General features: G+C 44.8%; 3 protein-coding genes across 7 annotated transcripts in view; 1 reads left to right on the top strand and 2 right to left on the bottom strand.

Annotated features, from left to right (window-relative positions):
• TIPARP (TCDD inducible poly(ADP-ribose) polymerase) overlaps nucleotides 1–14544 on the bottom strand; it is a 34147-nt gene extending 19603 nt beyond the window's left edge. The window contains exons 1-3 of one of the 3 annotated variants that reach the window (XM_085233021.1): nucleotides 14364–14544; nucleotides 13608–13736; nucleotides 10651–10723 (exon numbers count right to left, since the gene is read on the bottom strand). The gene's annotated coding sequence lies outside the window, so the exon portion shown is untranslated. Of the gene's footprint in view, nucleotides 1–1167; nucleotides 1540–1748; nucleotides 1877–10650; nucleotides 10724–13607; nucleotides 13737–14363 lie in introns of those variants that run through there. The other 2 variants (XM_010717022.4, XM_010717020.4) reach the window with 2 other exon arrangements.
• A 26-nt stretch (nucleotides 14545–14570) lies between these two features.
• Nucleotides 14571–18496, top strand: SSR3 (signal sequence receptor subunit 3). The gene is made up of 5 exons (XM_085233023.1): nucleotides 14571–14769; nucleotides 15021–15147; nucleotides 15881–15979; nucleotides 16823–16954; nucleotides 17975–18496. The coding sequence occupies exons 1-5, from the start codon at nucleotides 14631–14633 to the stop codon at nucleotides 18039–18041; spliced, it is 564 nt and encodes a 187-aa protein (XP_085089149.1). The 5' UTR covers nucleotides 14571–14630; the 3' UTR covers nucleotides 18042–18496.
• Nucleotides 18497–21404: 2908 nt separating this feature from the next.
• Nucleotides 21405–25504, bottom strand: part of KCNAB1 (potassium voltage-gated channel subfamily A regulatory beta subunit 1) — a 33100-nt gene continuing 29000 nt past the window's right edge. For all 3 annotated transcript variants that reach the window (XM_019619221.3, XM_010717023.3, XM_085232967.1), the window contains exons 9-14: nucleotides 25010–25095; nucleotides 24769–24889; nucleotides 24200–24294; nucleotides 23385–23505; nucleotides 22173–22261; nucleotides 21405–21508 (exon numbers count right to left, since the gene is read on the bottom strand). In XM_019619221.3, coding sequence (XP_019474766.1) covers nucleotides 21419–21508; nucleotides 22173–22261; nucleotides 23385–23505; nucleotides 24200–24294; nucleotides 24769–24889; nucleotides 25010–25095 — 602 coding nt within the window. In that variant the 3' untranslated portion in view covers nucleotides 21405–21418. The remainder of the gene's footprint in view (nucleotides 21509–22172; nucleotides 22262–23384; nucleotides 23506–24199; nucleotides 24295–24768; nucleotides 24890–25009; nucleotides 25096–25504) is intronic.

A 25504-nucleotide genomic window follows, 5' to 3' on the forward strand; every position in this document is an offset into this window, starting at 1 on the left:
GACTCACAGCACACTGCACCCGGTCACCCTGCAGTGACACACCGCTCTCCTCCCACCTCGCCAAGCAGAGCTCAGGCTGGGCAGGGACAGAAACTAAGGCTGATGCTTACTCACCAACAGAGACAAATTCAATTAGCCCTAAGATGAAAACTAATTTTTTTCCTCACGTATAAACAAGTGGTATGTCTCTTAAGTCACCAGAAAGCAAGCTGTGCGCCTTTTAATCAGCAATCTAGCAATATTTGATTACATTTAATTAAACCCTCTTCCATCTCCATGCCCGTCACCTCAGAGCTTGGAGTGGAACCCATTAGGGATTACTTCATGGTAAATGCATTCCAAGCAAAGTCACTTCTCATTTCAAACCAAAATCTCAGAAAACAGATAAGATCTGGCCACCATTTCTTACTACCAAGGATCCACCCTGGAAAGTCTCTCACCAAATCTTCCTTATTTTGGAACATTCATCTAAGAGGCTTTTGCATTACCCTGGGAAACAGCACTGCCAAGACCGCCAGGAAAAAGAAAGCAGTTGGACTACTCACTCCTATTTTTAAGTTTAAAGCAATCAGCGCATTCGTCTGCCAGGAAAAGCAAGCTTGCAAATTATTGGGACCTCTCTTACTCCTCCCCGGCTACAGCAGGCAATGGGCTTCCTAAGCCACCGGCGGTACCCTCAGCCTTCATGTAACCCCAAGCCCTGCCCTGCTCGGCAGCCCCTGCTGTGCGAGGTAAGAGCCTGGGCAGCTCTCCCGTTCTATCTCTGTGCTGCTCCTGTTGGTGCTCAGTTGATTACTTTGCTGTTCACGTTTCACCCTTACGGAACTGCCTGGCTGTACAGAGCAGAATCCCCCAGCAGCTCCAAAAATAGAAAGCAGTGGGCATACTGAACAGCAGAACTCACTGCCGTTTCTATTTCAGCGTTTTTACATCGTTCATTCGATGCTATTTAGAAACAGCCTCAGCAACCGCCAAGCACAACGCTATATTTGCACAACGTATTTCAACAGACAAAGATCTCTCGGTGTGAGATTTCAGCCTTAAGTGCTGGCACAAGCCAGAGCCCCTCACCCCCCGCTGAAGAAAGCTAACACGAAGCTCCCAGAATCAAGTAAGGGACACCGACCGACCCCAGCACACAGCACACTGAGTTGCTCCCCAACCTACCGACCGACCGCAGCTCCTGTGTGCGCAACCAGCCTGCTGCAGGGGGCAAGGAAAAAAAATAAGAACGGTAAAAATTAAAAAAAAAAAAAAAAAAAAAAAAAAAAAGAAAGAAAGAAAGAAAAAAAAACAAAAGAAAAAAAAAAAAAAAAAAAAAAACCAGGCTGCTACGGCCGGCCGCTGTCAACAGCGCTCCCAGCCACAGAGCGAGCGCTCGGAGCAGCAGCAGGCGGCACAGAAGCAGCAGCAGGCCGGCGGCGGGCCGTGCAGGCGGCGAGCCGTGCAGCGGCGCGGACCCCGGGCAGGCGCATGGCAGTCCCGGCAGCGCTCCGCAGCTCCGCTCCGCTCTTCTGCCCCGCGCCCGCTCGGCCCGCACATTTAAATAGCCTTCCCGAGGGCAGCTGCGCGGGGCGGAGCTGGGCACCGCCTGTGTCGGGAAGGGGCCCGCCCCGGGCAGCTCGGCACGGCTCGGCGCGGCTCCGGAACAGAACTACCGGCCGGGGAACTGCCAGCCCCCCCGTTACCGCCTCGGAACAAACAGCCCGCGCTAAAACCAGCAACAAAACCGGAGCTCCCGACCTTACCGAACTTCCCAGTTTGGGCTGCTCTAAGAGCGCTCCTTCGTGACCGGGAGATGATGTGCGCTACACCCCCATCCCGAGCGTAACTGCACCGCTCCAGCACGGAGCTGCAGCACCCGGGCCCGGCCCACCCACCGCCTCAAGGGACGTGCTGCAAAAGCGACCGTAATGAACTGGAACGAGTTCCTGTCTATTTACACAGCATAGCGTAGAGATGGAAGGCGTTACGAGCATAGCTAACTTTCCTTTGTCCAAAAGCCAGCAGCATGCTGTCATCTTCCGGCAGGCGGCTGTGCGTGTGTGAGCGCACGGGGCAGCCCAGCTGTGTGGGTGCTGCAGGCTGAGGCAGCCGTGCTGCTTGCTACATGGCAGCAGGACGTGCCCCATGCTCACACAGCTCCTCAGCACCACTGACCTGACCACACGGAGCTACCTACAGCGGGGGAAAGAAGGCTAAATGACGCTCAAATGGATGGCAATGGAACGCCTATCACAGTGTTTGCTGCGGTGCTGTCCTCTTCAATAAAGCCAGGCTTCCACTCCCCCTCAGCAACTTTATAGCATTAGGTATCCAAAGAACACAGGCACCTGGAAAGAAGCTGTCAGCTCACAAGGTGACATCGGGAATTAAGTGCATTTGGAAAATGCTGCACAGATGCATTTATAATGCGCCAGCGCTACAGAGAAATTACAGCACTCAGCTCCACGCAGTCAGAGCCGACTGCTTACAGAGTGACACAACAGAGGCCAAGGAAAGCAGGCATCTGTACCTACAGGAGCTGAAAACAAGTTTTCAGCCCTAATTGAGCCCCGAGAGCCTGAAACATCAGGCAGGCACAGCGAGAGTTTAGTAAGCACAGTGACTGGCAATGCGTCATACCCTCACCCTGTGAGAGAGAACTGGATGCACGCTTTCTTCTTGTTTTCTATTACAGGGGCAGAAATTATCTGTTTGGAATGGCTGATTTCATGCATGAGATATAAATAACGCACCCGGCTGAACAACACGCCACGATACGCACAACTCCCACTGCGGAGGGCGGGAGGATGGCACCGAGACAGGAGGAGGCTGCAATCTTTCTCTATGCAAATGTATAATTAAAGGAAACAGATCACGGCACGGCAGCAGATCACGAAGCTGTTTCTGAGGCTATCCCACCCAAATGCATAAAGCAAGCAACCATGGCCACCAGGAAAGCGTGACCTCATTTTTAAATACATGTTTAAATTTTAAGCAAGAGCTTTCATTATTTCTTCCGAATGGCAGGGTGCACTGAAGTGAATGCAGTCATTTACAACTGTGATTTGCAGATAACGTAGCTGTCAGCAGGCTCACATCACCTATTTGCTGAGAAAAGAAGCAAAATGCCTTCACTTAAAGGTTCACAAAGTGGCTTTCAGCCCACTGAAAAAAAAAACAAGGCCTCCTTTTCAACCCGAGTCCTTGCAGAATGGACATATTTAACTTCATAAAAACCATACTGCCTTGTATCAATTGCCCATTTCTCATGCTTAATGTGAAGTCAGCACACGTTGATGGAAATGAAGGATGCTGCAGAACAAGGTCCACAGAATTGCTGTACCTTCTCAGCTCCTCAGGAGCCACACATCCCAAGGACACCTCACTTACTCAGTTGCTTTGTGCATTTTAAAGTACAAGAGCAGAATGGGGAGGAATAGGCACTGCCATAAGCTCTTTAAGTTTTAGCTCAGTGTATTTCTGCCAGATAAAGCAGCAAAGAAGAAAGCTGTTATATTCTCTGTTCTGTCTTCCACAATTTCCCTCCATGGCAGCAAGTTTAGGAGAGGCATATCCCACTGCTTCAAATCGACAAGGGCTCCCACATAACCCAGTCGTTAGAGAGGCCCAGCAGTCCAAGCCTGAGCCCTCACCACTCGCTGTATTCCACATGACCTCAGATGCCTCCACCTCACAAACCGGCCGTTCATGACCTCGGTTAGGCTGCTCTAACATGAGTGCTCCCCTGAAGGTATGTAGTATGGAAGAACTGCTGAGATACAACTGCATGTGGCTCTGGGCAGCCTGGTCTGGTGGTTGGCAGCCCTGCACTTGGCAGGGGGGTTGGAACTAGATGATCATTGTGGTCCTTTTCAACCCAGGTCACTCTATGATTCTATCTCTTCAAATAGCTTTTCATAGGAAATTAAAAGTTTTTGAAGCAATGGTAAAAAAAAAAAAAAGGTGGGAGCAAAACCAACGTATAGTGCAACATATTTTACAATTTTTTCCTCCTGGTGCTTTATAACCCGCAAAAAATTGAATGCAAAATGTAAAGTTTTTTCCCTGCCTAAAGTAGATATCTAATTCAGTCATCTGTCCAAAAAGTCTCCAACACATTTACACTCTTGTTTTTTCCACTGTGGTGCAGGTGATCACTGAAACTACTGGAAAGAGAAGTAGTTATGTGGTGCTATGGGGCACACACCTTTCTGCAGTCCCCAGCACAGCCTTTCGGAAAGTAAGGCAGCCGGTTCCAGAAAAGGTGAATCGAGGTCATCGTGCAAAACAGTCAGTGCTGCAAGATCTCTTTTCACTGATAGCATGATAACTCAGTACTCACAAAACCACTGCTATTGTGCTGAGATCTCTGCTACTCACAAAATTCTCAAGACTGAAATTCAAGTTTACAGAAAGGTGAGTTGCCTGGAAGTTACCTTATTTTAAGATTACTTACGATACTGTGCTTAGGTGGCCTTCATGAATTTCAAGGCATTAAGAAACAAGTCTTCTGAGCAAGATGCTCAGCAATACCATCCCCAGTGTAATCTGCATGTGCACTACACAAGCAATCCACTCTGCTTTACACAACAAATCGAGAAAAGAATCAGGTTGACTTCAGAAGTACCCGAGTTTCCTCCAACAACCTCTCTATCTTATCTCCTACATAACCAACCACTGTGAATTTCTACACTAAAAATGGTTTACAACACTAGATTTTCCACTACTTACAGCTAAAGAAGTCAGTATGTACTAATCAATAAAATACTGAAATCTGTTGTTCCGGGCTTTTTCATTAATATTACAGAATAATTATCTGCTCTAACAGCTAAGCAAAAAACAGAATGAATCACAGCCAAGTTAAGCAACAAGTTACTGACAATGGGAAGGACACAGGTTCCTTGTCTCATACTGAAGCACCTGACATACTGGATCAGCCATTCAGCACTCTAATGTCCAAGCAAGCATAACAATGTATACACTCCTTTCTTTGCTATGCAGCAGCATGTACAAGTGTTGAAAATAAGAAAAAGGATAAAGAACTGTCCTTAAACTACCAAATCATTAGTATTTTAGCATACAAAATCGACTACAGTTAGCATACCTTTATGTTAGTAGAAAGAGTAGATTTCTGCCTTTATACAGCTAAATTGATACCAGTCTATTAATGTTTAATGGCACAGAGTGAAAGATGTACATTATACGAAAATCAGTACGAAACTTAATTCAACTGTATAGCTAATTTTTATTGCAATGGCTAAAAAATACCCACATAAACAGTTCCTTTCCATACTAGCACTCGAGGAAATCTGCTAACTGCCTTCAAACTAAATCTCAAGCCTATCCTTGTTCTATCACAGACGTGTGCCAGTAAGTCAGGTTATTCAAATACCAAGGAAAAAGAAATGTCAGTGATACAAATTATTATCATCATATATATTTTTTAAGTTAACAGAAGAAAAAAAGGAAATTTGTGATCAGTTTTCCATTATTGAGATGTGTGGACTCTTCTTTTTTGCAGGAACTGTGCAATAGTCCATTTTTCATCACACATTCTCTGCCAACAGACTCAGGCTATGAGAAGCAGATGCCTTTTTCCTTTCTTACAAGTTGTACAAACAAGGCATCTTTACTTTGAGTACATTTCTATTGACCCTGTTAATTCCAGTGGCCTTTGTTGGAGTGACACCTAGTGGCTGCATCTCACTTACCAAAACAGGGAGAGAAATTGACTGCAAACTCCAAACGCGTTGAGATGAAACGCCCTATTAATTAAAGCCTTTCTCTGCTAGAAATGCTCAGCAATGACCAAAGGTTGGCCGGGTTGATACATGCATTGCTCTACATCAGATGGAGAACCTTCTGGGAGCAGCAGATGCTTCATCCCGCAGCCCAGAGCAGCAGCTGGGACCCAACTTTGCTCAGAGGTGCCAGGGCATTGACTCACCACAGTAGTTCACATTCATTACTATCAGTAAATGACATATTTTGCATCTAGGCCCGACTTTCATATTTGCAGATAGCAATAATAAATATATACATATATGTATTTGACTGAAATTCACTTTATTTTAGTAACTTGTACTGGAAATTAGAAGTTTTTAAAAACACACCATTCTGTTTCTCTTACTTAATAGAGGCTGCAAGTTTGGTAGAACCAGCTTTTCACAGTGGAAGATAATCCTGTAAAGCACATGTGTGCATCACCATACTTTCATTTCTTCTGCTGACCATCAGATAAAATTATCTCGACAAGGGATGACTCATACACTTCGACTGTGCAATTCAAGAAAAAAAATGGGTTATTTTCCTGGTAAGTGTCTTTCAGTTAATCATTTCTGAAGAGATATCTTATCTCAGTACTGCAGTCTCAAAGGAAGGGACACAGCACTTTGGCCAACACATCCAGCAAAACGTTTTTGTATTTTTAGTACATCTTAAGTGTAAGTTTTGTTAAGAGTTCCTGTCTACACTACAAAACAACAAATAATTTTAGCACAAAATAGAAACAGCTATCAGCTGCACTCAAGTCAAGAGTCTCCCATGAAGTTGTTCTTCTTGATGGAGGCTTTTTTCTGCAGCTCTATTACCTGAAGCCGTACCAGTTTGAAAAAGCAAATTAATGATGCTTCAAAACTTAGACAACAGCCCTTGTTGTTGAATGGCACGTATTGAACATCTGTAGGAAACTGTCCCTGAATTAATGACATGCAACACTTTTGAGTATGCTGAAAAGAAAACAAGGATATAAATAGCATTTTGCAACTGGAACCTAAAGACAGCTTTTCATGAGCATAAACAGCACTCCTTGGAAATGTGCCCTTAGTGCCTAGTTAAACTTCCTGACTTGCTTACCCACAAAGAAAAAGGTTCATGTTACAGACTGGGGAGACAAACTGGGACATTCAACTGGAGAAAGCATCCAATTCTGAAGCTGATTTAGATACATGAATAAATACGTAAAATGACAGAAAATGTATGCAATGGGGACACTCTCTGGGCTTCTATACACGGTTGAAGAGGTGCACCCTCTTGTGGAAGTCTCGTGGATTAGTACAGTCATCCCACATACAGGTGCGGGAGGCAGGGCTTTGTTTCTTCGCTAGGCTGACTCCAATTCAAACTAAGGAAAATAGAAATGCTCCCTTATAATCCAGTGTTGGTCAGTTAACATTTCAACGCTTCCAAAATTAAAGCTACTTCCACAGAAATATGTAGGCAGCTTACTATCTGCACATCAATAGTAGCCATTCTTCAACCAAAAGCTCAGCAAATTGTAAAGGCACACCTGGAAAGCAGCAACACAAACATTATCTTACATCTGGCAAAACCAGACAGACCATTTTGTCAGACCATTACAGTGCAGTGGGTATTACTGTGATGAGTTTGAGATGCACGAGGCTACTGTGAGCTATATGCAACTGCAAATAACCATCCTGCAGTGGAGTCGACATAAATATCCCCTTTTATTCACACATCCAAGCATGAGTGCTTTAGGAGCCATCAGCACGTGGGTGACCAGCTCTTGTGGCTATTCTTCATAGGCTAAGATTCCCCACGGCTAAGATCCACAATGGGAAATCCCAGAGATAACTCACAGGAGGGAAGTGACACCAACCACCACGAGACCCTCCTATGCTGCTGAAGGATGAAGCAGCAGTGGGTGTTTGACACACATTTAAGATCCAGAAATCCCACCTGGCCAACTTCCTCCTACTAACTGGGATTCAGAGTGCTGAACTAGACCAGCAAATCCCCACTGCAGATCACCCAATACGTTCCTTACGTGGGGAATACATCTGACTGCTTGCAGTCCGCATGCAGTTAGAGACACAAGATGTCCACCCCATATTTAAGTGGCTGGTCGCCTAGCACCCTTCATACAAAATACACAGAGGCAGCAACTAAAGGGATGGTTACAGATGTTGCTATGTAGCCTGCAACAAATCTGGGCCCTGGGCCAGTGCTCCACTGCCTCAGTCACACCTTTCACTCATTTTGCTCTCCTAAGGCATGCCAGTTGCCTTCCACACATGAAGCACAGTTTGGTAGGTCTGCCTCTATTAAAGGCTCATTCCTGCAACTTTCTCAGCCTCCCCTAGTGCAGCTCTAGTGCCAAAGTATTAACAACACAGCTCACAGGCTTAATTTTGTCCTGCAATTCCACCATCCATACAAAAGCCTCCAGCACCTCCATGTGCAGTGACACTCCCACAGCTGCATGTCTGGAAGAGTCCTTCTCAGTGAAAGTTACACATCCCAGTGCACAGCGAGTGACTGCCCATGCTAGGCTCACATTTGGCTGGAGCACACTCACGTATCAAGCTGCACAGCCTCCAGAGCAACCAAAACAGGGGATTTTGTGCTCACTCAGAATACAAGTTCAGGATATGCTAAAGGATTAAGTAAGATACCATGGTTTTGTATTTCCTGCTTTCAAAAAGCTTTGGATTATGTGCAGGACATACCTCCTGCTCTCACAGCAACATGGAAAACAGATCATGATGTTAGAGAAATAGATGCCCTAAATCCTGAATATTAGGTTAATTTTTACCTGTATAACTTAGTTATTTGTCAAATACTGCATTCAATATCGCTTTTCCAAGGTGGCAGTTCCATGAAGTATCTGAGAAAAATGTTGACTAAGCAGGCCCCCCTAAGAACCTACTTACAGACATTATTTCATTCATCTGCTCTACATGCAGAAAAGTCTACCAACCAAAGCTTGAAAAACATTTAAAGGAAGAAACTAGAACAGATGAGATCATTTCAAGACACCAAAAATGGGTCAGTGCTACACTGAGCTCCCTTCAGTTACAGAAGGGCCACAGAAATTCTGCACGTTATGAGCTGCAAGTTCAAGACTGCCCCTCCAGCTATGCAGCAGCTGTGCTGGTTTGGGGGCTGTGCTCTGAACCACACCCTGGAACTGATCTGCCTGAAAAGTAATACAGCCAAGTTAGAGGTTCAGTTGTAAACCTCTAATTCTACAAAAAGATAAAAAAAAAAAAGCATAGCACAGAACAAAAATGCTTCTCATCCACCTGTACCACACAGACAGCAGAACTGCTCAGTTCACGCTCATCACACGTTTAATTTAGTTACCAATTAACAAGCACTGAGACAGAAAGAAGCACAGAAAGAAATCGGTTCAGATTTCTTCTAGCCAGAATGAGGAGAATACACTACTGAGAAGTGCAATAAAAGCTGCAAGCTGTCACAGACCTTTTAGTCCATATACTGCAAAGAAGGGCTCTTAATTTGAGGAAGACAGACCCCCTCCCCAAACGTAACAACATGCATCACTCGTGCTTTAAAAAGAACACAAAAAAACTCCAAACGTGCAAGCATCAACATAAAAGAAATAAAACTCTTCTAGAAGATAGCTGTATACATTTCTGTCTCACATTCTGTAAGTGGCTGAAACAACCAACCCTAAAATATCAGGTATTTCTGCACATTTACTCTGATAAAGTCATGTTATAAAAGCAAGGAACAGAGAGGGTGTATCAAAGTCCCTGCTGAGAACATTTGTTGTTACAGGTTTTTGTTTAGGGTGTGCACTGTAATTGCACATAGCACACAGTGTTCTGTTACTTTTACAAATGCAAGTTGTACAACAACACAGAGATCAAGCTATAATCACCAACAGGGTGACATGTATTTTAGCCACAAGCACTACTTTGTAGCTCTCAGAGAAGATTATTGCCAGTATCTCTTTTTTGATACCACCATTATTGTCGGGATGTGAGAGCAGTCAGTATCCAGAAAGAGACATGCCTTTGTCTGAAGGGTTTTCAGAGTTCTTCTATTACACAGGTTGTCAGCTGCCATGGCAACTAACAACAGAGCAATTCACTGAACCATAAATACTGGAATGTCCTAGTAGTAACACTGGAAGACAGCAAAACTGGTCCTACTTGGTCTGTTCATACATTATGTATTAATCTCAAGGGAATTTTTTCCACAGGTTTTGTTACCTAAAAAAAAAAAACACAGTTATTGAGAGCCTTTGAATTAGATTAGGACTGCATAATGCATCAAGCTGCAAAAGCCTCTTTTCAGCAGAGCTATGCCAAGAAAGAACCATCACTCAAAGTAATACAGAATTTTCCATAAGCTTGAGAACTATTATTTACAATAATCTGCTACTTGCAGAATTTGTGTGTTCCCAAGGGTTTAGGTAGGCACAGCTGGAAAACCACGGCCAGAATTTGACAGAAAGGTCACTTCACACCACATGAAGAACACAGCACACACAGTTCAAAAGATCTCTGACACAAGATTCTGTAATGAACAAATCTGATGGAATGCAGAATTATTCCCCCTTGTAAAACAATTTAACAACAACAATTTAAGCAACACATTGAGAACATTGCTTTCATTTCCCTTAGATACAGACAGGCCCTAAGACAGAGGGCACTGGATATGGAAGAACAGCTAAACGACCTCTGCTATCAGCCCAGACAACGATGACATCCTAGGTATTCAGGCACTGAGCTTTGGCCAGAACAACACCACTTCACAGTAGCTGAGTTTCCTACTGACAAGAAAGACTTCTACAAGGACCTTACAACCCTTCAGCCCCAGGACATCTATTTCTAGCACTGCTGTAGTGACGGAAAGGGCTCCAGCAAAAGCTTTCTGGCTCTGCTCTTTACCCACCTCAGGTTGTTCTGTGCTGTCTCACAGGAATTTCCCCTTCTGCACCTTCAGGGTTCTCTTATGATTTTGGCACCTAAAGGAAGAGATGACAAATTCATCAACAGAGAAAAAAACCTAAAAATACATCATGGATTCATTAATGCTGCTGTCTCATGCCTTTCTCTTCATGCTACCTAAGCAAGCACACTATCAGAATCTAATAAATACATGCTTTTTTAAATGCACAATGACCAATAGAACCTTGCGAAGAGCAGCCTTATTTACTATTTATCACCTGCCTTGAGGAGTCTGCTTTCCAGTCTGACACAAACGTGTTTTTGAGTCTATACTTTGCACAGATCAGTAGAAGCAAAATAGGCAGAACAAATCCTGCTGGGAAATGCCACTGCACTCATTTCAAGCTGACAGCTTGGTCCAGCTCAGAGAAACCACGAGAACCATGAGGCTTAAGAGAAACCATGAGAAAAGTAAAGATAAATCTTGTATTTCCACAATACTTATCACTATTTCTGTTTCATTATGAAATTTGGTAAGAAACGTAAATTAAAGAGTTCACAGAATTAATATAAGAAGAGGATTTCTCCTGGGTCAAGAAGCCATTGTTCCTCTGGTGTGAAGTCTTATGAGCCCAATGGCTTCTGAATGAGGGTTCAGATAAAATGCAGTAAGCACAAAGCAGATTCAGGCACTTAAAAACCGAGTTGTTTTAACAGAAATCTGCATACCAATTTATTTTTGGGGAGGCAAGCATGACATACTCAGATTGAATACAAAGCTTCAGTGACAGTTTCATGGGACGCAGCGTTCTGCCCAAAGCTGCAGCCTGCCAGTGCCAAGGCTTTAAAAAAAAAAAAAAAAAGCTCATTTATTTCTTCAAGAAAACCTTCCAGCATTCTACTGCTCAAAACAATGCCATACTTCATCTTAATGGAGAGACAGATGATCATCTGGCAAACTTTGTTCCAAGATGATTGCATCCTTCCCACGTAAACCCAATCTTAGAACAAAAAGACTTAATTACATTCCACCACAACACAAATTTACGCAGATGAGTGAAAGAGAAAACTGTGCAAGAACACAGGCAACGAACTGGAGCCTTAAAACAATCTCGCACTTTGTCTTTCCTATGGTTTCCAACTACTTTAAGCAATCCTAACAAAGGTACTTTAATAAGAAAATTCTTGTAACTTGTAACACTATCAAATAGTGGTGCTACCTAGTATATATTTAGCTTCCAACCCTTTTACAAAGTAAACAAGATTGAACTCCACTCCTAAAGACCCAGGACACTCAAAACACAGACAATAAAAGGGTTACCAAAAAAATAAGGCAGTCACTTATTTCATGTAACAGATTCATGTAGCAATTGGACAGATCAATACCATGGGAAAGGTGTTACAACAAAGGCGAGAGGATAGAAGGACCAGCACCATAAAAAGGTGCTACAAAGGAAGGGAAGAAGATTGCTCACCCGTATCAGAAGATTCAAGGGTTACAGAGGAAAGCTTCACCAAGGAGGGATCTCCACAAAGAGATCCTTCCCCAGTGGCAGTCAGCCCTTAAATGGGGTCTAAGAGAGGTGCAGCCAGGCTCCACCCCTTCTGGTCACACCACTGAATTGCCTTCACCTGAGCTCCCAGGGCTCACGGGGTCCTTTCCGCAGGTGCTCCATCAGTGGTTCAGGCTGTGACTCAACAACCATACACCACTCATCCAAAATAAAGAAATCCATGAAAATCAGGCACGTTTGCAAGTCCAGTTAAATATATACATGCAGATTTAAATGCTTAAAGACTTTGAAGCAACAATCCACTAAAATATCTCTGATGACCCATATAAATTCCACAGAGAAAATTATTTCATTAGAAGTCTGAATTCCTCTTCATTATTTTTAAATGCATTTCATATTTTTTCCATTCTTAGCCACAGAAATACATATAAATTAAAGAGATACAGCTGAAATAATATTATGATCTTATCAGATGTAAGAGCAATCACCCAATCACCAACTGTTCAACAGCATTCAAAGCACCTAAGAGGAACAATGACTAAAGACAGTGCCCACACAGAGCTCTACGTGCTGGCCAGCTGCAGCTACAGGGAGATGCTCTACTCGTGAGTCCCACAGGCCACAGCTCCAGGAAACAGAATACCTAACATAGCTGTTTAGTGACCCGTGACACAGGGCTGTCTGCGAGTTCCTCCTCTGGCAAGAGCTAGCAGGTAAAAACCTGGCCGTGGGCAGTTCCTCCTCCTCGGGGGATGGAAAGCCATCTGGAGAAACCTAAACAGGATGAGCAATGGGCTCAGGGGAACCTCGCAGAGCTTGACAAAGCCAAGTGCAAGGTCTCACACCTGAATCATGGCAACTCCTGTTACACATACAAGCCGGGAGACAAAAGGATAGAGTGCAGCTCTGCCAAAAAGAACCTGGGGGTACTTGGCAAGCTGGCAATGAGCCAGCAGTGTCCCTTCAAAGGCCAGAAAGCCAACTGTACCCTGGACTCCATCACAGGAAACATGGCCAGCAGGTCAGGAAGGTGATCCTGCCACTTTGCTCTGTGCTGAGACCTCACCTGGACTACTGTGTCCAGACATGGAGTCCTCAGCACAGGAGAGGTTGACCTGCTAGAGTGTGTCCTGAGGAGGGCCACAGAAATGATCTCAGGGATGGAACACCTCTGCTACGAGGACAGGTTGAGAGCTGAGGCTGTGCAGCCTGGAGAGGAGAAGGCTCCAGGAGACCTGAGAACAGCCTGTCAGTATCTAAAGAGGCTGTAAGAAAGAGCTGGTGGATGCCCCCATTCATTGCAGGGAAAGCTGGACCAACAGCCTTTAAAGGTCTCTTCCAACTCAAACGACTCTACGACAGCAAGGGGGTAAATAAAAAGGCAAGACTGGCCCACGCATAGAGCAGGGGGTCAGGCCCAGCACTGGAGCACTCACACAGCACTCACCGGAGTTTCTGCCGGCACTCAGAGCCCCATGCAGCCTGCTGTGCTGTCAGCCTGGGGATCCCTGCTGCAGGTGCATTTCCATGCCACGCAGGACGGCCTCACCATCAGCAGCATCGCTCCCAGCACTGCCTGTAGGCAACACAACATCAGTGACACCATTCTATCAGCACCATGTTTAATATGCTGCATGCATTATGAAATCCAGGTCTGGTCTCAGGCATTTATCACAAGATCAAACAGCAGAGCGCTCTACTGCTCTTACATGTTTTATCAGCCTCTCTTCAGTCATAACATACAATGACTTTTTGACAATATAAACTTGCTTCCATGTCCAACTAGCACTTCTTCAGCATGTGCTGCACCTCCTATTCTTTCTTGCTAGCAAGGCACACAATTGGGGGTGCAAAACTGGAAGAAGTGGCTTAGTTAAACTTCACAAAGATGGACGCTTCAATAACGCCTCATCGTTTTCATGTGAGAAATACAAACCCGGGGAGGCAGAGCCCAGCAGTGCCCAGGGCCGGGATAAGGCCCAGGGGTCTGCAGGGCACTCTGCCTGCCAGGCCGGTGCGTGTGGGAGGAGAAACGGCCGGATATTTCCAGAAAAATTAAAAACAAAGGCTTTTAACAAACTAGATATGAAATAACTTGGATTTTTTTGTTGTTGTTTGCTTTTTATAAAGCAACGTCACCGTACGCCAGCACCGCACCGCCCCGCCGGAGCTGCCCAGCCCCACACGCGGGTCCCGTACTCACTTGCAGCCGAGCCCGAGGCCCCAAGCAGCGCCGGCTTCCGCCGCGTCCCGCGGGGGTGGCTCCAGGCCCGGCTGCGGGCCCCGCGACGGCGCCCGGCGGCGGTTGAGGGACGAGCAGACAACATCGCTTCAGCGAGAACGGCGGGAACAGCCACCACCACCGGAAGTGGCTCCTCGCGCGTCGGAAGTACCGCCCAACGCACCGGAAGTAGCGCCCAGCGCACCGGAAGCGGTGCCCCGTCCTCGGCAGTGCTGACTGTACCCAGGCATGGCGCCCAAAGGCGGTCCCGGCGGGCGGCAGCAGTCGGAGGAGGATCTGCTGCTGCAGGACTTCAGCCGCAACCTCTCGGCCAAGTCCTCCGCTCTCTTCTTCGGCAACGCCTTCATCGTCTCTGCCATCCCCATTTGTAAGCGGCGGGAGCGAGCCGGGGGTCGGCGGGGATCGGGGCCTCCCTCGGGGGGTGGGAGGGCAGCGCAGGGGGGATCGGGCTCTCCTGATGGGAGAGGGGGCACCGAGTGGAGCCCTCCCCCCGCCTCGGGCCCCTTCCGTGCAGCCGCGGGTCCGGGCCCCGCTGGCGACGTGGCAGCTTCGGCCCTTGGTGGGGTTGGAGCGTGGCGGCACTCGGCGCTCACAGCGCGTTGCGGTTCTGTCCTCAAGGGCTCTACTGGAGGATATGGCACATGGATCTGGTTCAGTCTGCCGTGCTGTACAGCGTGATGACTCTCATCAGTACCTACCTCGTGGCGTTTGCGTATAAGAACGTCAAGTTCATCCTCAAGCACAAGTGAGTTTGGTGGCTGTCTGGTGTACGTCTTAGTTTGTAATAATTCAGCAGAAACGTAGTCAACATTTCTATGAAGATGTGAAATGTTACACTGTAGAACCCTTGTGCTTGAATCAACAGATGTAAGCCAGGCTGCGTTAGTACTTACTGTCATTGAATCCCACTGTATCAGCTGATGAATTGCATTAGGTTGTGAGGACAGTATGAATGCTGAGTTGTGAGCTTTAAGAATGGGAAATTTCACAGCTCAAATGTTAAGTGATCAGCTTTGCTTCTTGACTGCTCTTCCATTGAAAGTCCTTGACCACAATGTAAGATGTGACACAAAGGCATCCACTGCATACTTTTCTTATTGCTGTTACCTAATACCTTGGGATCATTACCTTCAGCGTGGGGTAAAAAGATGTTTGGACTGAGCGTGTATTTCATAGGCTTCTTTGGTGTCAGTAACTTCTGATTGCATGTCACATCTCCTGTAGAACAGACCTGCCTTGTCTGCTGGGAGAATGATGAAACAGCAAAGCAACCCTTGTTCTCAGGGGCTATTGCTATAAATTGCATTTGAGAAGTACTTCTCATAATTTGACTACTGCTAATTGTCCCTTCAGCTTGGCAAACTGTTTGGTATCTTGGCTAACCTTTGTTTTTCCCTGTATAATGCATCTTCCTATAGTCCTTTTTTTTTTTCCCCCCGTCTATTTTTCAACTTTACCATGAATGGTGTTTCTTATAGGGTTGCACAGAAGAGAGAAGATGCCGTTTCCAAAGAAGTTACTCGCAAGCTTTCTGAGGCAGACAACAGGAAGATGTCTCGGAAGGAGAAGGATGAAAGGTAATCTTCCTTGTGCTCTTTTGTCTTTCCCTTGTTTTATTACTAGTTATACTATCAGCTTTTCATCCATCTGTAAATCCTCTTTTTAAGTATCCGTGAATGGTCTCAAATGTTGAAACCTTTATTTACAAAGGCAGCCTCTCCATTCTTGATGTGGAAAGGAAGACAATTTTGCATATAGGGTTGCTAATAGCTGTCTGATGAGTAACAGTCATAGCTACCTCTAGAATTAAGATAAATTCATTTCTTTAAGAACAGACTCATGTAACATACTTTGCTTAGTGGAATGCAAGTTCCATCTGTATAGCATTCCCTTATATTGCTCTACTGTGCTGCTCATCAGTAGTTGCACTTTTTATCCCAGTGGTTATAACTGGCAAAGCAAGTAGCAGATTTCCAATACAATAACTTACTGATATCCAAGATATGCCTGGATAGATATTGCTCCTTGTTAGATTAGATGCCTGTTAGGACCATATGAGATGAATTATCTTCACTTTGGAAGCAAAAAAAGCCACATCTTTCTTTCTAACTGCCAGGCACGCTGTTGGCATGTAGCAGATACAAACTTGCACAGACTGCTGTTTACATGGCACTAGGTTTGATGTGCAGGGTGGGAAAACAATTGTGTATCTAAGTGACTTACAAGTGCAGAGTGTATACAGGCTTTCCTTTGACTGCTGAGTTGACTGATAGTTTTTGCAGCGCTCTGTCTTTTAGAAGCTGGCTGTGACAAGAGCTGTTGTTTGCTTCCCTACTGGGTGGAAGTTTCTTCTTAACTGTGAGTGTGTCAGGACATGCATTGACTTAAGTACATTTTGAAATGTTTTTACTTGTTCCTAGGATTCTGTGGAAGAAAAATGAAGTTGCAGATTATGAAGCAACAACTTTTTCCATCTTCTACAACAATACCCTCTTTCTGGTCCTGGTCATCATTGCTTCATTTTTTGTGCTGAAGAATTTCAACCCCACTGTGTATCCTTTATTACCACACCTAAAACAACTAAAGTCCTACACCCATTGGTTGCCATTCATAGATACATTTGTTATCTGTGTAGCACCTTCACCCTGCTGAGGTGTGCAATTTGTTGTGGTTTTTCAACTCAGAAACACTTGAATGTAGAAGTAGACAATACAAAAAAAAAAAAAAAAACCAAAACCAACCAAACCCAACACTTCCAAATCATTTAAATGTTTATCATCTGCTGTTGGCTCTCACAGAAATCCTTTTCCCATTTCATTTGTAATTCTGCAGTCAGGAGGCAGCTTGTGTTTACAGAAGAACTACAATGGTGTTGTCAGATGCTGTAAAATTATAGGATTGTTTAGTTTTGGTTACTTCACATATAAATATTTTTGTTACTTAAATGCTGATGATGAGCACTGTATACATAAGAGACCTGCATTATTTATAAGCACTTTGACAAGAACAGGCTAACCTTTAGAGGTGTCTTTATTTTAAGGTTAAATACATTGTAAACAACACCTGGTTCATAACCTTGGTTGAAAGCTATATTTCAAGTTAGTGTTTGTAATGGTGGAAAGCACAGCAACAATAGCAGAATACCAGGGTCCCAGGCTGCAGCCAGTAAGGATTTGCTCAAACACAACAGCTGTGGGCACAGAAAATAAAGGAAAGAAACTACTTACCTTCAGAAGGTAATCTCCACACAGGAATCTCAAACAAGATACCATCACCTCTACTGCCAACCCTTAAATGAAGTCTGGGGAGGGGTACATCCTGGCTCCACTCCTTCCATCATTGAGGTACATTGCATGCACCTGAGCTTCCCTGGATTGGTCCTGCCTTCCCACCAGGTGCTCAGTCACGGTTTCAAGCCCTGACTTAGCATTTCTGCTGCACTGTTGCAGTGCCCAATTTAAAGTTTTACGAGGAAGACCTTTTTGATTCATTGTTTTTGGTAAAATGTTTACCAAGTTCTGTAAAAGCAGAAGTACCTACCCATGTGTGCTTCCTTGACTTTCTTCTTACAGAAACTATATCCTTTCCATAAGTGCTTCGTCTGGACTGATTGCCCTGCTGTCTACAGGATCCAAGTAGACCAAAGAAAAAGCAATTTGTTTTTGTGGGAGGGTTCAACTTCTACTTGAGAGTGGAATAAAAATAGTATTTTTTTTATAATGGGACTGCCTGAGGGTTTGGGGGGAGGTTTTCAATTGAAAGTTCATTTACCTTAGGTATCTTTATATGGCATTGCTCAGTAACTGAATCTAATATTTACTTGGCATTGACAGTAAATGGCATGTGAGCTGTTATCAAACAGCTTTTCTGAAGTATTTCATAGGTGTGATGTTACTGCAGACCATTAGACAGTATGAGTCAACCACAAGGGACTGCTGCACAGCAGCACAGAACAGCTACAGTCAAACCCCATAGTGGAATTCCCCTGTAAACTATTAGAAGAGCTGCAGTCTGTAATCATAAAAATTGACAATCCATCCCTCTTCATTGTAACTTGCAAAGTTTTAATAAAAAGGAGACTTTCTGTCATTAAATACCTTGTATGTCCTCAGTTCCTGAAAGTGGGTATCTCTCTGGGTGAGCAATGTGTGTAGGTTTGTCAACTCTCTCCACTACCGTAAGAGAGGAATCTCCTGCAAGTCAGTGTGGGATTGCTTTCATTGGAAACATTCCTCATTTTTAAAAAACTTTGAGATAAAAACCTAAACAGTGACTCCTAGGAAAATGTTCTTTAATTGGTTTTCATCTCTCAAGTCATAAATAAAAAAAAAAGGAACCAGTTTTTCTGGCACAACTGAACTAAGAGGCCCTGGCTGGCTCGCTGTAATGACTTTATCAGGCAATCCTTTCGCCTTCTTTCTGGCTATCAGTGAAGCAGCTGTTATGTGAAATGCTTAACTCAACTGCTATTAATGGAGTTATATTTGGAAGTTTTGGATACTGCTACTACATGCTTGCAATCCCCAAACTAGGAAGAGAAATCTTGTAATCAGATTTAATGTAAAAATTACTTTGCTAATCTTTGTGCTTCTATGAGATTCGTATTTATGTATAGTTTAGTAAAACAAAGATTTGAAACTTCAGGAGATAGTCCAAGGCAACCCAGATAGCATTTGCTCTGTGAGTTCTCTGTAGGAATTTGAAACAGGTTTTTCTATGCTAAGTTGTCAGATTTTCAGCTTCTCTAGTTTTCTGACCTGCCTTGCAGCTCTGGTGTGCAAGGGCTACTGATGGAGGAGCAGAGCTGAGAGCTGGATTAAAATAATACTGTGACACAGCAAGAATGGGTAAGAAGCATACTTCTAATACTGGTTTTGATGTGTTCAGTGCCAGTACAAATATGAAGCAGTATCAGCCTTAACACTGCTAAGTCTTTAGCACATGTAAAACAGCATCTGACTTGCAGTCAGAACATGATGTGAGGCCTGTTCTGTTTCACTGCTCGGCGATGGGCTCAGCTCCTGCTGGAAGCACATGGCATTTGGATTCAGTGCCACAGACAGGCAGTGGCAGTTCTCGAGTTAGCTGTCAGTGTTTGCAGGGATGAAGGCTGCCCTATCAGACACTTTGCAGGTGTATTTTCCATGAAATCTGCCATCTAGAGAGCAGTGATTTGAAGCAGCTCTTTCTTCTGCTATTACTGTCAGCCTGCTGAGTCTTTTATCAGCAGCTTTGCATCTCACCTTGTTTTTTTGCTATTGCCACTTCCCGAGGCCTGAGCACATTATGTGTCAGCTTTTCTGAAGAGTGAATGCTGCAGTGCTGACAGCCTGAAACAAATGTTTTTCATGGGCGTTCTCATGTGTGTATTGGGTTTGCATTTTTCCTTCAGTTCTTTTTCTGGACTTCTTCACAGAAAAGCATCGGGATTTGTTGTTTTAGGGTCAGGATGGCTTTATTTTCTTTAATGTCCAATACAAGCTGCACACTGCTGCTTAGTTGTGACGTGCAGGTAGCCCAGAGCTGGACCCTGCAGGGCAGCACTTCCCCACACCGTGCTCTGTGTCTGTGCTTCACCACAGTCAGCGTCACTGTCAGTAAAGGGTCTCTTAAGTATAAAATTAGTTGCACAAAATGCTTTTATTTTGTCCAAGCAGAAGTCAAAGTCAAATTGCATTTCTTGCTATACAGCAGCGAAGTTCATTTACACAGACCATAGCTTGTTAGAATAAATACAGGAGGAAACAAATCAAGTATTCCCAGCTGTTCACGTGAGCACTGCGCACACGCAGCAGAGATCCTGAAGGTTGGGGGTAGAATACAGGGGTCCTACAAATACTGTACAGAGCTGTACCCTCCAGGAAGCGTGTTCCTAAAGTGTGTGATTCAGTACCAGTGGGAAGGGTTTACTGAAATCAGAGGTGCACTTTACAAAGCAAACTTATGGTAAAATATGATATGGTTCTCAAGATGGGCAAATTAACTGGTAAACGTTTACTATCAACTCCTGTAGAGGGACGAAGTGCTCACAAAAGAACTACCTGTTTAAAACGGGTCCTAAAAACACTATGCGTTTACTTATGCCCGATTCCAGAACAAGTTAAAGCAAATGTGGCCTTCCAGTTATGTACACACCTGATTTTGTCTGGCATTTTTCAGCAGCTATATGTTTTCTATATAAATATCTACATCCTCAGAAGCTCAAGAATATTAAGATTTGCAATAGCTATGTCTACAAGCAGGCAAAAGTAGAGGCAGGTTTCGATAAAACGCAAAAAATAAAGGTTTCACCATGGCTTTCTTGGTTTGAAGTTTACGCAGAATTAAACCATTGCAGACAGCAGTTGTTGGTGTTAACCTGACATGCACTCTGGGGCTTTCTAACCGTGCTCTTCTGCTCTGTACTCAGAGATACTGCCGAAGAGTACTCCACAGCTGAAATAATTGTTTAGTTAGGAGTTGAGCTCTGTAACTTCTAATCAGTTCTCCGACTTAAGTCCATTATTCAGTTACAAACAGAATCTATAGCGTGTGATCAGCATAAAAAAGCAAGTGGGAAATTTGAACTTACCCATTCTGCCTCTTAACCTGACTGAAGAAACTCTGTGGTTGAGATTTCCCAAACGTGGTTTTATTAAAACCTTAAGTTGTATCTGGCTTTTCTTCATTGAAAAAATATATCTGTACATCCTTCTTTAATTACTGAGTACCTGAAGGTTACAAATTCTTTTTTGCTTTACGTATGTTTTTCACAGCACAAGCATGAAGTGCCAAGAGAAAAGTGAAAACTAATGAAGTCGGTCGAAGGTAAGAAAATGCAAGACTATTCTTGCTTGTAAAGGAGATCGACTGTGCTTTCGGATTTCACTGCGGATTGGTAGCAATGGTAGCACACCTGGGAGGAGCCGGTACCGGCAGACACCGAGCAGCAAGCTGCTGAATGATTCTAATGACCCGACAGTCGCTCAGGACTTCTGTACAGAGCACTTATCAAACCATGCAGTCCATGCATTGCATTATGATCTGTAGTCCTTCTTGCTGTAGGGCTTATTTCCCAGGATGTTATCTATTTCATTTACAATATGTGATGTCATCTTTGGAAGAACCTAGGGGTGGAAGAAAACTGACATTTAATTCAGTTTCCACTGAAGATAGCCATGGATTGTTTCCAAATCTAAATCCGGATTTTATCAAATAATGTTTCCTCTGTTGTTTTTCTTTCTTCATGCATATGTGATATATTTAATCATTTATTTGATACCTTTCTCCCGTAAAGAAATAACTTTAGTGACTTTGCCCTGTGAGACAACCACAGAAACCATTGTCCTGAACTCTATATGCACTCAACTGCAGCAGAAACAAAGCTGGTGGCAGGAATGCCCTTATTTGCGAAAAGCAATAATAATTAAGAGAATCATTAAGAAATAATTAAGAGAATAAATAAGGTCCAAGGCAATGACATGGGCCTGTGCTTTTCTTCTTACTAACACTGAAGATTTGCATCATGTGTGTTGACATCGGTTCACTTGCTTAAGTGAGCTTTCAGACAAAGAGTGAAGCAACACGTTGAACTGCCCAACGCAGATGTAACCACTGCAGATGGTTATAAGTCACAGCGAGGTGCCATAGGTTTGCCTAATTGATGTGTGCAACTGGGGCTGAAACAACACACCACGGTTTGAGATTCAGTTAGGAAAATGAGGGCACTGCTGTCAGTGTGGGTGTAACACAGCGGCGCTGGGCAGGAGCTGCCCCACCTCTGGCACTTGCCTGTATGGCTCCGAGGTTCTCGATCAGCTGCTCCGGATTGGAAGATCCTAGAAGGACAGAGCTCACCCCCTCGTTCCTCAGACACCACGCTGCAAACAAAGGCATGGGATGGTCAGGAACAAGGGGCTCACCTCACTGTGCTGCTGCCCATCCAGTATTAGCCAGAGCTTCTCTCTTTGTTTGAAGAAGAGCACTATTATTTTTGGAAGCTGTCATTTTCCAGGTCACTTCTGAGTCATTTCTACTCCCATTAAACAGGAAGGTTATGCATCATGTCGATATCTCCCTTTTCCATTTTTAAATGTGCTGTCTCTCATTCATCGGATTGTTCTTGTTCCCACTAAATAAGGGCTGGGAATGCCTGGTTTGCTGCATCTGCATCATTCGTCATTTTATGGTTTCATCTTCTTCCTGATCTGGCTCCTCTCTCAGCTAAATAATTCAGGAATACTCGATCCAAGGTAAACACGCCCCTAATATTTTCCCTCATCAGCCCTTTCCTGGTTGCCTTGTCCTTTTCTGATTGCTAAATAACACTACTGCTCACTCAAAAAAAAAAAAAAAAAAAGTTATTTTGTGTGAGGAGAACAGAGCAGTTGTTCCTCAAAGGCAATAGATGGCATTTTCATATCATAAAATAATAGAATTATAGATAGAACCGTAGAATGGCTTGGGTTGGAAGGGACCCCAAGGATCAGCAAGTTCCAACCCCCTGCCATGGCAGGGCCTTCAACCTCCATATCCCACAGTGGTCTTGGTTCCTTCTGTTACTGCGTCCCTCGAAATGTGTTACCCTTCCTGAATTACTGCTGCAATTCACATCAGACTCTCCACATTCCTGCCACTTTGTTCCATAATTCCTCATGTCATTCCTCATTATTCATTCAAGTGTTATAACTGAAAAACGCATCTACAGATACACCCGAAGAGAAAGCTGCCCTCTGTCCTGCTTGAGAGGCAACACCGTTTTTTCAGTTTCTATTTACGTAGGCATCGCTGACTCCAAAGCAAACACCTGGAGCTCAGAGTACCTGCAGCCTCCCGGGTTTGTGTAGGAGTTCATCTGTGCTCGTCTTTCAGCCACACAGAAGGCACTGAATCTGCAGCTCAGAGTATTTCCCTTTTTACTAGGAGGATGGGAGCTAAGTCGTGCATTTCTGACAAAGAGCAAAGAGCATTCAGTGCTAATGACAGCGTTCCTGCTCCCCTTACCGACTGCTAGCTGAGGTAGTGTGCAGCCAAGGCGCTCTGCAATGGGCGAGAGGTCCTTCAGCTTCGTCTGCTGCTTTCTTCCCTCCTCGCTTATGATTTTTTCTTTCAGCCACTGGTAGCACTGGAGGGGAATTACACTGCAGTCAGATGTTGATTTTAACCTTCCCAAGCTGAAAGGTTGGTGCAAATAGAAACATCTCTGAAAATCCCCGTGATGCAGTGATATGCAGGGCTGGGCGAGACGTCCCCTCCTGCTGCCTGCTCTTGTAGTGCTATGCCTTTCTGAGCTTCACCTGAAGTTCTGACTCTGAAGTGTCACATTTGGATCACTGGACCCAATGGCAATTGGAAAATGGTGAAATACTGGTCAGCTTCCGACACGCCTCCTTCCTCCCCCCAGAAAAGTGAGAGGACATCTGATCTTGTTCAAGGTTTACTATTGCCTTTCAAGATCAGAAAGCTAATGAGAAGGAGCTGAGATTTCAGTTTGTATTCAGACCTGACATTTGATTCTCTTTCATTCCCACCAATGTAATTCAGGTCCCTCTGGGAAATGCTGCCTTCTGAGCTAGCTTGCAGTAAAACGCCCAGACTTTGTCTTGAAATGTAGCCTTCATGTTGAAAACAAATTACAAACGCTATGAAATACCCCAATTGAAAATCGACCCCTTTGTAAGCACATCAGTGCAGGCTGCACCTTTCTCTTCAGCTCATTCCCCGAGACCCATCCAGCAGTGGAGATGGATTCCTGCTGCTGTTTGCCTGCCCTCAGCACTGCAGCACATCCCTTTTCCCCCAACAAGTGACACAAATACCTTCAGGGCAGCCCTTGAGCTTTCGGGGACCCCGTTGCCGTATTTCCCTGAGATGATCCCGCAGGCGAGGGGAGACCACGTCATGGCACCCACCCCTGCAGAGAGTGGACAGAGAGTCACGGAACCAGGAGACCTCTGGGTTGTACCAGAATCTGTGCACTCAGCCCAGAGAGCAGCGATTGCTGCCTGCTGGTACGGCACTGCCAGGGCTCTTCAGCCCCTTGGGGGACATGGGAGCATCGTCCTGGCAGATGCAGCCATAATTCCTCCTTTCCTCACATAGGGCGCCCTCGGTGCTCACACAAAGCCCTGTATGAGCCCTGTTCAGATAGGTCGGTGCCCACTGGTCCCCGAGGGCAAAATGCAGCCGTGGCAGTTAACACCTCGCTATCAGAGATGCAGCAAGCCAGGCTTTCTGCTAGGCTGGGGTCTTGGCTCTTGCCAAACTCTTGCATTCTGCCTGCGCAGCAGTGGGGAGGGATCACTTTTCCCCTCCCGAGGCTCAGGTGTGGCCTTCCCTTATTTCTCTCTCTAAATAATATAGACAAAGTGCTCAGCTGCAGATTTACCTATTTTGTGGTACAGTTCCGGCAGCTGAACCTCCACTTTCTCCCTTTGGAAGAGGTGGTACTCAGCCTGCTCGCACACAGGCGGTATCATGTTGAACTGCCGGGCCACCGAGTAGGCTTCCTGGGGAGAGACCATGCAGGGAGCACATCAGTCACGTACAGAGTGACACACACAGCCTGCAGAGCAGCTCTGGGGGCTGGGAAATGTGTGTCCTGGTGCCAGCTTATGGCTTTGCTTTACCATGATCTCCATAGCACTCCAGCGTGACGTTCCCCAGTACATGGCCATGCCCTGGTTGATGACGTGTGTCATTGCTCGGACGATTTCTGAGGGAAAAAGACAAACATAAGAGAACTCTGTGTCAACCCCGTGCTGCTCCTGCATGACGGAGTGCTACCATCACATCTTGGGGCTGCCAGCACAGTGTGGCACTGCAGGACCCAGCCACCATCTCTGGATGTGGATTCGGGGCCGGTCCCACAGCTGCAGGTGCTGCAGCCATAGCAGCTCCAGCCTACAGCAGCAAGGAGCAAAGCTTGGTGGATCACTGCGCCGTGCAGCAAAGTGGAGGAAAAGCATAAAGAGGCTTGTCTCACAGCTTTAAGGAACTTTTACCAGCTGGTTGTTGTCTAAGTATTATCCCACAATAATATTCCTCCTAAAATTTATCACTAGAGGGCAGTAGGACCGAAAAATAAACCAAAAGACAAAAAAAAAAAAAGAATCATTTTCTCT

Source organism: Meleagris gallopavo, chromosome 11 (genome assembly GCF_905368555.1).
Source record: "Meleagris gallopavo chromosome 11, MGAL_WU_HG_1.1, whole genome shotgun sequence".
NCBI classification, from domain to species: domain Eukaryota; kingdom Metazoa; phylum Chordata; class Aves; order Galliformes; family Phasianidae; genus Meleagris; species Meleagris gallopavo.